We start from the raw sequence: 17,608 nt of genomic DNA on the forward strand, positions 1-17,608 counted from the left end.
TACTCAATGCCAAGAGATTCGTTTCACTTACTGCCGCATATGATAACAGCTGCCGGTTTCCTCTATAAAAAAAACATTTTCTTGAGACTAGTGATGCTCAAAGACTTACCATAATTTGCCAACAAGGAAGAAACAATTAGTAAACAACATTTCACTTTTCACACATCTTTTATTCACCATCATCTATCATGTGGAAGCTGATTAATCTGAATTCAATCGGTATAAATAAGGGGAACAGGTTCTTTTATTACAAGTTGCAGTTTTAAAAGTAAACATTTGTCACAAACTGTTACAAAACATTGGGAGCAGTGTACAATTCATAGGCAATCTAGGGAAGGCTGGAGGGAAGAAATTATTACATACAAAATAACAAGACCAGATGTTTTATTGTTACATTATAAAATTACAATCTACATCTTAAGTGCTGTTAGTACAAGAGAAATTCCATAGATACAATACACTGTCTAGTTAAAACATCCAGCCATAAAAATTACCTACAGGAAAGGACAACCTTCAAAGTTAAAACCTATTCAGAGTTTTGGATGAAGCATTTATCTTTGATTTTCTTGGTGAAAGGGAGCAGTGTTTCAAAACATAAATCTTTGTTCACTGAAGATAACAGAGGCTTGGATATTTGGCCAGTGCAATAGCATGTGTGTGTGTGTGTGTGTGTGTGTGTGTGTGTGTGTGTGTGTGTGTGTGTGTGTGTGTGTGTGTATGTGTGTGTGTGTGTGTGTGGCCACTCTAATTTCAGTGGCCAAGGAGGAAAGCAAAATGTATATTTTTTTCTTCACATTCTTTTTACCCCCCCCCCCCCCCCGAGTCATTTTAAATGTATTCAGATTTTGTTGTGAAAAACAGCAAAATGGGGGGGGGGTCACTTCTGAAAAAAAAAAGGGTTATACGTTCATATAAATAAGACCCTTCCCCCCAAAAAACAGGGGTCAGGAGGAGGTTCGTACAATATCAACAGGAAATGCAGAACCCTTTGCAATGACATATGAAAGTCCATCTAAATGGGTTAATTAAAAAGATGAAAAAAGTCACATATGTCACATAATCTAGCACCGAGACAAAGTAGTGTGTACTAATAAAACAAATGCATTTCCCCATGTACTCATGTATGTACCAAATTCAGCATCTGAACTGACAAATGACCTTAAAAGCATTAAATCAATTTTATAACACTCCAAAAGCAACCCTTACTAGGTCTGCTTTGGAAAATGATGGATAAAGACAAACAGGAGGGCCAGTAACAGTCATCAGCTCCAGAATATCACTGCAACACTGACAGTAAATTTAATAATGCTGAAAGCAATTTAAACACAAAAAAGTACCATGCCCCCAACCCTGTTCATCAGCCCACTGTGCCAGCAGGGGCTTCAGCATCAGTTTAAGTAATTTCTCCTGAAATAGGATTAAGGACACTTACGGCAACATTTGTTCAAATTAGCAGAGAAGAAATGCATTCTGCATAGCCTGAGGTTCTTAACTAGTCTGAAGCACTGAATATTCTACTTAAGTCTCACATGTGGGGTACATGCTTAACCCCCAACCCACCCATTCACTTTACTGTTGTTTGTTTGTATTTACAAAAACATCCAAACGTATGGCACTTATTCTCTCAAACAATGTATGGAACAAATAGCCGTCTTGAGTCAGTATGGACAGAAAGGACCATATAAATTGTACAAGTGCACTCAAGCTATACCAAATCATTTTAAGACAGGTTTCTCTGCTAAGGCCTAAGGTCTAAATCAATATGGTTATTTGCTGTGGCTAGGACATTGGCCACCGGTAAAAATGATAAAACAACAGACTCTTGACTTGCTTTAGTGTTTTTTTTTTCTTTTTTTACTTCTAAAACAAATGCTGTTCATAATAAATAACTTGTAGTTTTGTCAGTGCTGCAGAAAATTAAAATGCCCAGTTTTAGGCTGAATGCACAGACTCCATGTTGTAAACTAGATCACCCGTTGCCCAGGTGACAGCATTAAATGGCTTCTTTCCCATGTTTCTTGAACTGTTGCCATAGCATTCTTGACTCTACCCCAAATGGGGTAAAAAGCAATAATAAAGTTTATTTCCTTGAAGTGGTTAAGGAGGAGACAGACAGACAGATAATAATGTTCATCTTTTCAAAGAACACCTAGAGAGTAAACAAACAGTGGATCTGGAGTCACTACTACATAACAGATGCTCAAAAGTCTCAGTGGCCAAGGAACCACCATTCTGACATTTTGTTGTGATATTGTCTCTCTGTAAAGTAGCAGGCGTGAATGCAAGCCATGTCCAGTTAAACTGCCAGTAATGTTTGAATACCATACAGTAAGCCACTGTTTCCAAAAAACACACCATCAGGAATCCTCCCACTGTTTTTCTCTCTCTCTAGGTGTTTCTCATTTTTTGGCAGGTCTGTGCTGCTTGCATTTATTAGATACGGACAACTGGTGTGGTAGCAGTCAGTGGAACTGTGGAGCCAGTATCATAATCCAAGTCCACAATGGTGTGTATGTTGGTACTCAAGCTGCTCACCGATGTTCCAGTACCCATCTGACGGTCACGGAGGCTCTGCAAATAACTCTAGAAGAAAGCAGAACAGAGGTAAAAAAAGAAAGAAAGACAATTAAACTGAATGCTTTATAGTACTGAGATTACTTAATGGGCTCTAATGTGGTGTTGCACATACACTGACACAGCAGCAGTTTCTGACTAAAGACAAACTCTTTTCAATCCAGTAGTGTCTGTAAATAAAAGTAATCTACAAATACATAACCACTTTTTATTACAGCACATGTACAAAACTGCTTTGCATTACAACAGATATTCTTTCCATCTTTTGCAACTAGATGGTTCCTTGATCTCTTAGAAGGGATTGCATTTTTGCCCACAGCTCTCTCAGAAGGACCCTCATTCCTGCACACCAACCTGAGCATGGACGTGGCCTAGCTTACTTCCTCCCCTACAGATAATTGGTACCTTTCCTAACATGGAATCTAGTAGGCAAGATACACAAAAAACAGGAAAACTTTGCCTACGAAAATAGCAGTTGCTCTTTAATAACGTTATTATGAAGGAACAACAATGCCCTAAGACTGTTGTGGAAGTTTCTGATGAAGCTTGAAACTATGAATATTTAATATCCCCCTCCAGACAATAATGATTCCAATATGTGTCAATTTGGGATCTTGTTAGCACCAAAGGTCTTTCAAAAAACTTTTAGTAAACCCAACATGCAAAAAACTATAGGCATCAAGAAGCCATTGTACTGTGGTTAACTGAAACTCTGCATTCATACATTGTTCAAACACAAAGGTGTTATGTTTAGATGTACTTGATTCCATTTATACAAAACAGGCCAGACAAGCTTCCAATATTTACAGAAATATTCCAATGTCCTCAGAAATTCTTCAAGAGCCAGAAGACATGCAGCAAACATAAGACACTGTAGTACAGACAGGATGTGGCAAAAGATTGTGTTGCCGAGCCTCCCTGATATGGATAAAGGCCCATTAATAAGGCAAAGCCCTCAAGAATGGGATCTTGTTCCCAGGATCCCAGGCCAAGAAACTGAAACCTCATCCTCTAAGCCAGCAATAAAACTAGACTTGGCTACTCTCCAGAGACCAACATATGTCAAAAATGATTAGGGTATCCAGGAGGTATAGCAATCACTTAGGTTCATAGGTTCATACTAGGCTATCTGCCCTAGGGCATTTACAAGCCTAGCCAGAGTGTGTTTGGCTTTCGCCACCCATTTTAAAATGAATTTTGCTATGCCCTTTTTCGAGGTTAGTATACTGTGCCTCTGTCTAACAGTGACACAGAAGTGATACCCGGAGTAAATCTACGATCTCCCATCCACTCATCAAGATTCCTGTTGAAGAAAGTCAATGAGGGACTCTGCCTAACCTGGACTGGGATTTTATTCCAGAGTGAAGGGAGCCTCTGGGTTATGAATCTGTCCCTCCAGCATGTCCTATTTATTTCAGTGTTGAGGTTCAAGTCTCTCGAGTGCGTAGCTCGATGGGATTTTGATTTTCTGAGGTGCCACATGTCCATTAATTCCGGGTTGGACATGGCTTTATATGTCAGGTACAGACCGCCTCTGAGCAGGCGGTATGCCACTGAGTAGAGCTGGAGTTTCTTTAACCGGGCAGCATATGGCATCTGTTTGAGCCCTTTGATCCTCTTGGTGAGGTACTTTTGGGTTCTTTCCAGTAGCTGCAGGTGTCTGGTAAGGTACATCCCAAAAGGGGCATTGTACTCAATAATGGGTCTGATGAGGGATGAGTAAAGAGGCACGATGACCTCCCCTGATCTAGATGTGAATTCCTTCATGATTAGGTGGGCTATATAAAATGATTTTCTAACCACTTTGGCCACGTGGTTGTCGAATGAGAGATTGCTATCAACTTAGGTCCCTAATTACTTCTTCCGTACTTAATGGATTACCATCTATGTGGTAATTTGTGGGCACTTTGTTTTTGCCGAAGGGGATGACTATACACTTTTTGGCATTTAGCTTGAGGCCATGGCTCTGGCACCAGTTGTCTGTTTCTATGAGGCCCTTTTGTAGGATGCTTGTGTCGGCTGGAGAGTCGATTATGGCACCAAATTTGCAGTCATCTGCGAACTTGGTCAGCCACAGTCCTTCCGTGTTGGCCTGTAACTCTGAGAAATATATACCGAACAAGAAAGGTCCCAGGACTGAGCCTTGTGGGACACCACTTGTAACTGGTTTGGAGTCTGACATGGCTCCAGCAATTCTAACCATGTGGGTTCTGTCCTTGAGCCAGTTTGCAACCCATCTAGTGACATAGGAGTTTATGTTTAAGCTGGTGAGCTTATCTATAATGCCCAAGTGGGGTATTGTATCGAAGGCTTTTGCGAGGTCCAGGTAGGCTGTGTGGACCACCTTCCCCTCGTCAATGGCCTTGGTGAATGTTTCAAAGAAATCGACCAGGTTTAAGAGGCAGGATCTGCCCTTAAAGCCGAACTGGGTAGGATCCAGTGTCTGCAGGTCCCCAATATCTTTATTTATGAGGTCCATGATGATCCTTTCCATAGCTTTGCAGAGCAAGCTAGTCAGGCTTATGGGGCGATAGTTTCCAGGATCCGTTGAGGCACCACCTTTGTGGAGAGGGACCACTGTTGCTGTACGCCACTCTTTGGGTACATATCCTGTAGTAAGGCTGAGATTGAACAGTAGTTTTATGTTTGGGTTTAGTTCTTCTTGGAGTTCATGTAGGACGCAGCCCTGGACACCGTCTGGTCCCATTGATGCTGTGCTTTTTGCTTTGGAGAGGGCGGCTCTTACCTGAGCATCTGAGATGTCAAGGGGGCAGCACTCTGCTGGGATAGATATCTGCCCTTTTGGTGGGGAAGGGGGAGAGACGTTTGCGCTGAACCTGTCAGCTAGGATGTTGGCAATGTCTGTGGGTTTGGTGTATTTTTTGTCATTTTGGACAAATTCTGAGCATATCTGGGAATTCCCACCCAGGTTTCTAACATAACCAAAGAAAGCCTTGTGATTATCCTTAGTATCCTGTGCAATTTTTCTCTCGAAGCTGGCCTTAGAAGATTTTATGAGTGCCCGTAGTTTTTTGCCAATACTGATCAGAGATGTCTTCCCTTTTTGGGATTTTGCTCTATCATGTAGGAGCTTCCTCCTTCTATTGTATAGTTTGTTTATGGCTGGGGTCCACCAGACAGGACGCCTGCCTTTGGAGGATTGGGTCTTGGTTTTGTTTGGGATTGCATGATCTATGCATTCCTGAAGGTGTTCATAGAATGAGTTTATAAAGGATTCTGCGGTCTAGGCCATATTTTCCACAGGCACTTGTTACCTGGGAAGAGAAAACTGAAATGTGGACTGAAAATATTATTTTACTGCATGTTTAGCAAAGACTGCCAGTAAAGGTATTTATCCTCAGAGAAGTTAATTCTTGACAATGCACTTAAATGTTATATCAAAAGCTTTTAACGATTGTGTCTGAACGTGACCTTGTATATAGCTTACTTTCTGAGAGCTAGCTGCAATACATTAATTGGGACTCTATCCCTTAGCCAGTGCTGTTTAAAAGTAAGTGTTGTTTTAAAGTGCACTTTCTGAAGAAGTACAGTTCTTGTGCCAGTCTATTTTAAGAAAAAGCACCTCTTTAGATCGGCTATGGCTTTGCTTCTTTCTTGTTTTACAGCTTAAAGTGTGTTTAACGTTTAGCAGACAGTATAGGATAATGCTCTGGAAGGACATAGGAAACATATTTCTTCAATAACAAAAGTATTATCCACTTTTAAATGAAGGATAAAGATGCTGCTGCTAGTATCACAGAACGAATGCAACATTATACCATTATAAGACTGTTCTCCTTCCTCAAAGGGGATGACATCTGTTTTAAACTAAATGTGGTTCTGGAATGAAGTAAACCTCCTTAATCCCATGCTTACCATTTCATTAGTGAGCCACGGTTGTCAACTTGCACAACAGCAGTGCTACTACTATCCCAAAAGTACAGCAAACCATTTCTTATACTGCAAACTATTCTAAATGCCTTGTTTCAGGAATATGAAAATGACAGTAATCTATCATAGACACACAGGTAGTTACTAAACTATCAGTCCAAGAGCCATTTTAAGCCTAGCCAAGCTTACCCCAATTTATAAAAATACTACTGACGTGTCAATACCCCAAATAATTTTATGAGTCACAAAATAGACTTATACACATCAAGCATTCACATGCTGTCCCCTGTCCATTAGGGGCACAGAAATCAAACCAGGGGGTAATTTTGTGACTTCCCATCCACTGTTGTCACTTTAATTACATACCAGGACTGCACACAGCAGTGTTGTACTCACTGCAATCCCAGTCTGCCTCCCCTAGTAATGGGTGTGCAATACAGACCACAATCAAATAAAGGAATGCTGCAAGGAAAGCAGTCATTACATTTTTCTGGAGAGGACAGTGTTGTTGGTTATGTAGCAGGGCGCTGAAGGCTGCGCTTCCATTTGTGAGAATTCCTAACTCTACACCAGGATCAGTTCACTTATCTACAGTGATTCAGTGCAACCAAAAACATTTGATTATTTATTTACTACCATCTCTTGGACTACTTCATACAAAACACATTCCTTTAGAGCACATTTCTAAATGTTAAATATTGTATCTCAGAAGGGATCACTGCTTCATTTGTTACGCAGGATGCTCCTTCTGAGCCAGGGGTCTTCTAGGCCCAGGGAACACTTGATGCATAACACCAATTAACAGACACAAACTGAAAGGCTGACCATAGTAAATTAGGCCATATGTTGATTTTCTCAGACTACATCTGTATCGCGCTCAAAAGTGTCTCCCATTCTTTTATCTGTTTGCAAAGATGCAGTGATTATGACTTTCAATGTGTATGCAGGTGAAACCGGACACTCATGCAACCACAAAAAGCTAGAGGTAGGACACTGCTAAACCTGGTCAAACATACTGCGTGTAGGAATGCAAGCGTGACACTGGTGCAGTACAAGTAAGCTAGCAGTTAGGCATACTCTTAGGTTAACTCACTGGTGCTAACACATCTCCTGTGTAACGTTTCACTGGAGTGGGCTTCCGTCTGTATGTCCCCTCCTGCTGTTGCACACTGTGTCTTCTCTTGGCTTCTTTTTGGCGAATTCGCATCAGCTGTAATCTCTTCTGCCTCCGGCTAAGTATCACTGAAAAAAAGAGGGAATATAAGCAAATTAGCTGCAGTTTACCATAGAAGTAAAGAAGCACTTTCAAAAAGTGGTCAAAATCAGTAGCATAAGACAGCTCTCCATGATGTTCTAATCAGTTATCTTGCATGGAATTTTCTGCATAATTAGTGTTACGCACCTGCAAATTTTGTGGTCATGGGGGCCCCTACTGAAAGCGCTTTTCAACTACACCTGTTTTAATACCTTGTAGGAAGACTGACAAAAGAACAAATGTCTGCAGAATGCACTGCAGCTAATAATTCAGAAGGTTAACAATGGACATCACTGGATGAAGAATCCCCAGTGGTTAGTGCCGCTACTTCTCTTGAAATTCAAATGTATGCTACTAAAAAATGAATTCAGGCAGCAAGAGCACAGGTAAAGATCTATGTGAAGGATGGAGTTAAGACGTGGGTTTCATGCTAATGAATTTCTCTTTTCTTTCATTCCACTTTCATTGTTTTAAACCATTACTATACTAGTGTATTAGATTTTATTCATGACTTACAAAAAAATTATCTATTGATATCACCTGTTGACTTTTCTAAAACTCTGTTTATATTTTACTATGTTTTCTATTTGATTTTATTCTACTAAGTTGCTTAAAGTCATGGTAATTATTTCTGCTCTCCTTTTTTGAACCTTCTTTACATGTATTACACTTGGAGCTTTTCTCCCCAGGTCTCTGTTGAAAAGGGGCAACTTATATAACCAGAGGGAAAATCCCAGAAAACAAATGCTAATGAATAAGTTAATTAAATAAATACATTATGATGCCCCTAACTATCCCTGTATCCTTCGTCTTCTGACCCCCCATAATTCTGCCAAAGACCCTACTAATTCTGATGACATAGTCTGGCTCCGATATCCTTGTAAGGAATGTATGTTTTCTGTTAATTCTGGTGGGGTCCCCACGAGTATGTACATTTTAATTGATGTCATTACCGCCAATAATTCTGTCAGGGGGCACTAACTGTTGGCTTTGGCAGCTCTGTTGGAGCCTCTGATTTCCTGAAATCTTGTTAATGGGACCATCTGACTTATTTGTTTCTAGATTTATTCTGGTCCCAATGTCTTTCTTAATTCAAACAGCCGTCCATTGTATTTTGATAATGTTGATAGGGGGCCTTTGGACTAACTTAGCCCTGCTGCATATTTCTGTATTCCAGTGGTCCTGCTGTACCTCCCCCCAAAGGCTCTTAATTTTGCTGGGGTCCCACTGATTGTTAATTTTGCAAAGGGCTTTCTGAATACTTTATACCTGTGTGGCTTCACTGACTACGTCATCCATGAATGGGCCCTCTGCTGTGGACTACTTGGAATTGATTTTGTTTGGATACATTCATTGGTTGTGTTCCAGTGGTTTACTTTCTCCAGGCAACGTTTTTTTTACTTTTCCTGTTGGGCCCTCTGGTGTTGTTAATCTTGTCAAGGCCTGTAAATTGTTTAATTATCTGTGGGTTTCCAACTATGTTAATAATGTTTTTCCTTTTCATTCTCGTTTTCTGGTACTGTTGACTAATCACCCACAAGTGCCCAATTGCTCCCTCCACAGGTGAAAGCTGAGTAAATGACTCCCTTGGAATGTCAAGCTACAAGGACAGTTTTTTCCCTACCAATTGCAACCATCCCCTATAGTTATGGGCAAAGCCACTGGGCAGCAACAGAGACAAGCACCCTTAAGTATATACTTATATGTGCCTGAAGATCTGGGTCAGCAACTCACCTGCTTCTCACTGACCTGCCTGATTAGTGCTTATAAACTATCCTTAGAAAATATTATCATAAAGAATTACTTCTTTCACACCCTCTGCAAAAGGCAGGCCAATTGATGATGGTATTCCTCCAAGTTGTCAGTACGACACTCATGCTACCAAGTGAACTAAATAAATAGAAATCTGGGCAACACCAATGCCATTAGGTTGACATCTGACTTTATTAACCCTGTTTAAGGACACCAACTCAAGTAAAATTTTGTGGGGGTCCCCAAAACTCTAAGTTGGCTCTACTGAGTTACATCTGCTGAGTTATATTATAAGACCATTAAATCTTCCCATGTCACTGCACGATTACTTCATAAGAGGTGTATAGTTGCAACAAGGTAGCTGATATACTATGAGAGGCACAATGGATGCATCTGTCCTACAATGCATTAAACTAATGCATGTTATACTTCCTGAGATCAAATATTATCTTAGGGCTAATCTCATGGTCTGCACCTTATGTCCTAGTCAGTGACTGAGTTTAGTCCTTAACTAGGGACAAACTGCACAGGGGAATAAACCAGGCAAAAGCAACTATAATAACTAACAGTTTACACATTTCCTTACCCACAGAAAAAAACTGCAGATCTTAACTTACCATTTTTTCTTCCATCCCCCATGAGATTTACCTTACTTATTCCTCGTGAATTCATGAATTCTGTCACTGTTGTTGACCCTAATACCACTTCAGGAAGGCTATTTCAGTCATCCGCCACCTTTTTTGCAAGCTAATAATTCATCATATCACCTTCTGACCCATTCATTTTGTATATACAAACTGCATCCTATTTTCTCATAAATCATTTTTGAAAGACAGTAAACACATGGACTATATTGACTACTACGAAAAAATGTAGTTTATATCCTATCACTCTGCCTCCTTTCTTATTCATAATCTTTTTTTTTTTTTTTACTAGTTTATGGTGCTTTTTCTGCTTCTGTAGTGCCTCTAGCTTCCTATGTCCATATGAAAATTAAGTCTTCCCAAATGTACACATCACTGCAGCTACAGGGACTTGCTGAATATTAAGTAGAGAGGGGTAGTAACTTCTTGGCATCTAGTGACAGTCTCTCTTCCTCTATGTCTTAGGACTCTGCCAACTATCAGTGCTGCTCTCAGAGTCCATGTAATCAGACATATTACCCAAAGTCCTGTTCCTTGTTTGTTGTTGCTACTGCTTCCCCTCCAGTTCAGCACTAGTTTTTTTCCCCTTCTTCTCAGATGCATTATTTTGCATTTTTGCACTGAATTTAAGTGGTGATATTTCAGACCATTCTTCCACATTTGTTAATCTCCTTTCTTAAGTACCTTCTTGCACATCAGACCCCGGTGCAGTTTTGTGACACTAAATGCAGGCTTTCCCTTCCAGAGCTACTGTGGTTTTACCAACACAGACAATGAAAAAGGACTGCTCCCAGAATGCATTGTTATGATATTCCACTGATTATCAATCTCTTCAGCTAAATTAGCTTCATTTACTAAATAACCTTCTATGTTCTATTGACTGCTGCATTTTTTTTTACTGATCCTACCACTGTAGGATCCATTTTTTTACTGATACTACCACTGTTGGACCCATTCCAAGTCAGATTTATTCACTAATGTTTTGTTCAGCTCTGTGCCAAACAGGCCTTGCTAAAACTCAAGCTGGCCATGTCCATGGCTCCTTTTTGATCTACATATCCACTTGCACAACTTTATCAGATTTCACATAATCCACTACAGTGAAGAAACCATGAAACACAGCATGACTTCCTTTCTGATAAATTTTATTCACAGAAATTGTAACACAGTTTATAACTTCTGTAGTTTTCACACCTTTGAGCACCTACTTAAAGCTTTAATCAATTCACCATTCAGTATAAGGACGCAATTAACTCTTTTTTTTCTCATTCTTATCAAAATAATAATGCAAACACCACTGAAGAGTCTGTCATCAAAACTTGCAAAGTGCTTGGAATTTCAAGGTACTTCATGAAGTACATACTTTATCTACCCTGCTAAACTCAGAATCATCTGGAAATCCATTCCAATATTTTTTTTAATGAATTCAAAGCCAGGCTTTTAGTAATATAAGCTAATCTTCTCCCTTGGATGCAGGCTGTCTCCCAGATATTGAAGTCTGCATTGAAACTGGATGTCAGACTTACCTTTTGTTTTTCTACTTTCCACTCATTTTTTCTTACATTTCAGTAAAGGTAAAGAGTCCTTTTTATTTAGTAAAGCATGTTTAATTCTCATTGGACCTTCAAGGTATGTCAAGTTACTTTATATTTATATATATATATATATATATATATATATATATATATATGTAGATGCGTTTTGAAAATAAATTAATTTGCATACGTTAAGAATGAATACCAATGGAGAAAATACTTTAAGTGTAAAACAACAATAGATTCATAGAAAACTGAACTGAAAATGCGATTGTATTGCAGGAAACCCACTTAGATGAAGAGCTGTGCTTTGACCGGTTAAAAGTTTAATTAATAATTATGGCACTGATAATTCTGCAGGGGTTGACATTCTCATTACTAAGACATTTCATTAGATCTGAATTGCCAAGACATTGAAGGCCTTATTAGGTTAAATTCTGTTGACTCAGATGGGCGAGATATAAGGTCCTGAGAAGGATTCAACACTCAGGGAGGGTGAGCTAGATGAAGCCAAAGGAAGGGAAACTACACTTGTCAAGGCCAGAATCCAGGGATGAAGATTACTCTGCTCCTTTTCTGAAGTTCTTTCTGAAGAAATTTGGGAATGAGAAGGATTGGGGGAAAGGAGTACAGGAGACTAGAGGGCTAATAGTGAATTAGAGGGTTTCTTGGTGACTCCCCTTCTGAAGGGATCATGACAAAGAACCTGCTGCACTTGGAATTGATGTCAGAACCAAACAGATCGCAGCACGGTCATCCCCTTTAGCGAAAATGCCACTAATGGATTGAGAGGCCACTCAAGAGGAAGTAAGATGGACCTGCTCAGTTTGTCTGCAGCAGACTGGACTTCCCCAGAATATGCTTTGCCAGTAGAAAGTAGTTGGTAGAGATCTCCCATTACCACACTCTCATTGCTTCTTAACAAAAGAGGTAGGATTGGGTTCCCCCATTTATTAATGTACCAGACCACTGTCATATTGTCTGTCTGGATAGCAACTATCCCTAGAGGGAGAATATCTTGAAATGCCAGCAACTCTAATAGGAATGCTCTCATTTCTGGGACACTGATGTGAAGGTTGGCTTCCAACTAAGACCACGTGCCTTGGACCGCCCTTCCCAGGTAATGCTCCCCTATCCCCATTTGGGAGGCATCCATAGTCACTTTCACGTTGGATGTAGAAGGGACAGAAGGGCGGCCCTTAGAAACTTCTTCTGTATGAATCCACCAGACTATGTGTTTTTGTGCTCTCCTGCAAACATTTGTAATTCAAATTGGTGTCGTCAAAGGGTGGCGTCTTATTGACCATTGTACTGGAAAGTATCCACTGCAGTACCTTCATGTAAAACCTTGCTAAAGGTACCAGAACTATGGAAGCTACAAAGAGATCTAAGAATCTGTAAAACTAGCCTGGCTGGAGGGGAAGGCAGAGAAAGAATGTATGAAGCCTGGCTCTGTAGAGTGTTTAACTTTGTCTCTGGTTAAGCTTGTGAAGTCAGTCAACTTATCCAGATGAGTAACAATGAATTCCAGGACTTGAGTGGGGAAGAGCCAAGACTTGGCATAGTTCACTGTGATGCCCAGTTGGAGACTTAGCTGTAGAGGCTCGATGGACATAGAGAGGAGCCAATCGCTGAGATAAGGAAACACCCAGAATCCTAGAAGTCTCAACTGAGCTGCAACTACTGCCAAGCACTAAGTGAACATCCTGGGGGCTGTGGTGATATCAAAGAGCAGGAGCCTGAACTGGTAATGGCTGTCTCCTAGGTGGAAGAGTAGGCATCTCCTGAAGTGCCTGTCTATTTTGATGTGATAATACACATCATGGAGATCTATAGAGTGCATGCAATGATCCTTGAGCAACAGCAGCAGAATGGACTGAAGCGCGACCATGTGGAACTTTGAGTGCTTGACAAATTGATTCAAATTGCCAAGATCAAAAATTGGTCTTCGGTTCTTGGTTTTCTTTGGCAATAAAAAGAATCTCAAGTAGGTTCCAGATTTTTGCTGGTCTGGGGCACCATTTGGACGGCTGCTGTTTTCCTCTAATTGGGTGGAGTATTGGGGAGGTGGAAGGGAAAATGGTAAGTAATAACCTTTGGAATTATACTGAGCACCCAGGTACAGTGGAAATAAAAAGTGTAACACCCCTGTTAAATGCCAGGTTTTTGTGATATAAAAAATGAGACACACTAAATAATTTCAAAACTTACAACACTAAATCATTTCAAAACTTTTCCTACCTTTAATGTGAATGTTTACTAGAAAAGCTCACCAGACTCTGTTACACTTTGATGTGAAGGAAAGGTTAGTTTGCTTTTTATTTGTTGTATTTTTTATTACTTTATTGCCTTTTTATATTTTGAATACTGTGATTTGTTTTCTTTACCTTGTGTTTTACTTGTATTCTGCTTTTACCTGCATATTAAAACTTCAAAAGAGACCACAGCTCTGTCTCTTGTGTGTCATGCAGAAATTAGAACTGATCAATTAAGGACTTATACATAAGACAGAAGAGGTTACTTAAGGTTAATCATTTGTGAACTGAGGAGGTGGAGCTAGGAACTAAACCTTCTATTTATGGGGTAAAATAAAACATTTCAGAGCTTTACTAGAAAAGCTCACCAGACTCTGCTACACTTTGCTGTGAAGGAAAGGTTAGTTTGCTTTTTATTTGTTGTATTTTTTATTACTTTATTGCCTTTTTATATTTTGAATACTGTGATTTGTTTTTTTTACCTTGTGTTTTACTTGTATTCTGCTTTTAACTGCATATTAAAACTTCAAAAGAGACCACAGCTCTGTCTCTTGTGAGTCAGGCAGAATTTTTTCCCCACCTACCCACTTACTGTCATGTTCTTAAATACCACTGTCTTTCTAGTTGCTTGCCTCTTATGTTAATTTGACCATACATCTCATTTCCCCTCTGCTTTCACTGGCTTGTATGAGTAAGCACAAAATTACCATTTTGTGAAATCACTCCCCTTCAACTATTTAAATTTATTGGACATCCTACTGTATTCCATACTACCAGAATGCAAAAGTGACCACTCCCTTTCAATCTATCTTGCTGTTTTAAAAATAGCGACTCTCCACTAAAACTTAACTTTTTAGGCAATTAAGTTACCTACTTTTACAACGAACTTATCTAGTGCAGACTGCAGTGTTTAGGATAAACCATTTTTTTTTCATCTTACCTTTAAGCATCACTGTGACTAGCACTTGTTCTAATACCTGCTGGAAAGCACTAGGAAGCCTGAAAATGATACAAGCACTTACCTCTCCTTGTTAATAAGGAGAAATGAATCATATGCACTAAACAGCCTACAATTATAAAGTACCTTGCTAAGGCAAGGGAATACAGCTCCTGTACTTTACAAAAAAAACACCAAACCAGGCATGTCCAAGGGTCAGCTTCCGGTGATTTCTCCCGTCCACCTGGTGAATCTGGGCATACTGGGGCATGTACATAGACAACCCTCTCCTCCTACCACCCAACACTACAACCTGTGAAAGATGCACTTACATAGCCAAACTGGAAGCAAAGCTCTCTTCACCCAAGACTGTGCTAGACAGTCAAGAGGAGAAGGTTAACACCTGCACTACACCTCAAGCAACACATAGCCTTTCTAAACCCACACCACCAACACCCACACACAGCAACATTAAATCCACATCTGTGGAGGCCCTTAACTGCAACCTGCCCAAGCAACAAGGACCTCCGAAGTTGAAATGCAAACAAACACTAGTCACAATCACAGTATCACATAGCTCACAACACCAGTGTGCCACCCAGCAACAGCCCCTAAGGTAAGGCAATGTACCTAACACTTTAGTCATAGGTGACTCTATAGTCAGGCACACTGATGTCCCACTCACCAGGCTGAACAAGGAGAAAATTACAGTCAGCTGCTTGTCAGGTGCCAGGATCCACCATAATGCATGCACTCAAGTCACTCCTCAGCAAGTGCAAATATGACTCTGTCATTGTCCATGTTGGAGTGAATGACTTGAGACATACCTCCCTGGACTACATGAAAAGAGACATGGAAGAGCTCTCGGATCATGTGGCCCAGGCAGGTATGACTCTAGCCCTGAGTAGCATCCTGCCTTCACCCAGAATGATACCACAATATATGGACAAAATGATTGATTTCAACAATTGGCTAAGTTTCTGGTGTCATTCAAAGGGGATCCAGTATCTGTCTGCCTGGGATGACATGATCGACAGACCCCGATGCTTTGCCAGAGATGGTCTGCACCTGTCGCCCCTGGGATTCAGGTTACTGGCTAAGGCTCTTGTCCCCCCATAGTGCCTTTTTTAGGTAAAGTTCAAAGGGCAAAACACCACCATAACAGGTACAAGCATGCAAATTCTGAAGGTAATGCTACTCAATGCTAGAAGTCTAAACCTCAAAATGCACTCTTTTGAGGCACTCCTAAAAATGGAGAACATCGATATCTGTGCAGTGACTGAGACCTGGTTCAAGGCTCCAGAAAGCACCCCTGCAATACCAGGCTACAACTCTTACCACACTTTTTAGCCACCAAACCAGGACCGAAACACTAAAGGTGGAGGAGTGTCCATATTCACCAAGGATATTCACACCACCAAGCTAGTTGCCCAACAAAATGAATCTGAAATTCTCCAGGTGCAACTAACACTAGGTAATACTGCAATCAAAATTATAGCTCGCTACAGATCTCCCACCATGCCCCAAGATCCTCACTACACCTTTCTAAACATACTAGAAAATATTAAGATACAACCAAACACCCTAATACTGGGTGATTTCAACCACCCAATTAACTGGGAAAACTACTTGTGCATCAACACCTTTGCCTAACGGTTCTTGGAATTCATATATTCCAATGCCCTGGATCAACTAATCCATAGTCCCACCAGGGGCTACAATATCCTTGACCTGGTCATTACCAACATGGGAAATCGATGCTCCACACCTATGGTCACCCCTTCATTGGTCAGGTCTGACCATAAGCTAATCACCTTGAACATCCACATCCCACCCCCCATCCCCCAGTAAGGAAACCTCCATAAATAACTTCTCCAAAGTCAACTTCATGCTACTCAAGTCAGAAGTGACAAACTTCATGACACCCATGCAGACGGGAACTGAAAATTTGACTGCTGGATCATACACTAAGGCACTGTATGAGCACATCCACTCATGCATGAATCGTGTCATCCCAAATAGAACCAAGATGTTCTCCTCCAAAAAAAAGGAAGCCAATCTGGTGGTCCCCTGTCATAAACAAACTTTACAACAAAACTGTTGCAGAAAAGAGGAAAATCCCAGGATGCAAAAAACTCTCTTACCAGCCTCAGTAAGAAGCTGAGATCCCTCATAAAATCCTCCAAAGCTAGTTATGAAAATAAAATTGCCAAAGATTCCAAAGACAATCGCAAGGCATTTTATAACTATGTCAAGAATCTAAATGGCAATGCTCAGATCTGCTCTGAGCTACCACAGAATGGCATTAAATATACTGATCCCAAGGATATTGCTAATATCCTGGCAGATCAATTCAGTGCCAACTTCACCCCCTTCTCACCCCCTAAATGGCCCATCTCAATACCAGAAGATTGCCAAATTCCAGTAATAATGGCCACACAGGTAAAAAACGCACTCTCGAAAGCTAAGAATACAGCACCTATGGGACTGGATGACATCCCGGGCTGTGTATTATTTGAAGTACAAAATGAACTGGCACCTCACCTAAGTGTCATGTTTAATCATAGCCTCACCTCAGGCTTCATGCCCACTGAGTGGCGCACAGCTACAGTTATCCCACTCCACAAGGGGGGGCTCCACCTTGGATCCCGGGAACTACCACCCCATCAGTCTGATGAGCCTGATCTGCAAGGCTATGGAACTTATAAACAAAGACATTGGCAACCTTCAAACACAGAACCCCACCCAGTTTGGGTTCGTGAAGG

The 17,608-nt window shown here is 40.6% G+C and overlaps 1 protein-coding gene across 1 annotated transcript in view; it reads right to left on the bottom strand.

The window, feature by feature from the left end:
• Positions 1 to 226: 226 nt before the first annotated feature.
• Positions 227 to 17,608, bottom strand: part of LOC122811730 (transmembrane protein 198-like) — a 241,680-nt gene continuing 224,298 nt past the window's right edge. The window contains exons 4-5 of the mRNA XM_044083773.1: positions 7,559 to 7,707; positions 227 to 2,583 (exon numbers count right to left, since the gene is read on the bottom strand). Of these exons, the coding sequence (XP_043939708.1) occupies positions 2,434 to 2,583; positions 7,559 to 7,707 (299 nt within the window). The 3' untranslated portion in view covers positions 227 to 2,433. The remainder of the gene's footprint in view (positions 2,584 to 7,558; positions 7,708 to 17,608) is intronic.

The sequence above is a fragment of the Protopterus annectens genome, chromosome 9.part0 (genome assembly GCF_019279795.1).
Source record: "Protopterus annectens isolate FY-2018-M chromosome 9.part0, PAN1.0, whole genome shotgun sequence".
Taxonomy (NCBI): domain Eukaryota; kingdom Metazoa; phylum Chordata; order Ceratodontiformes; family Protopteridae; genus Protopterus; species Protopterus annectens.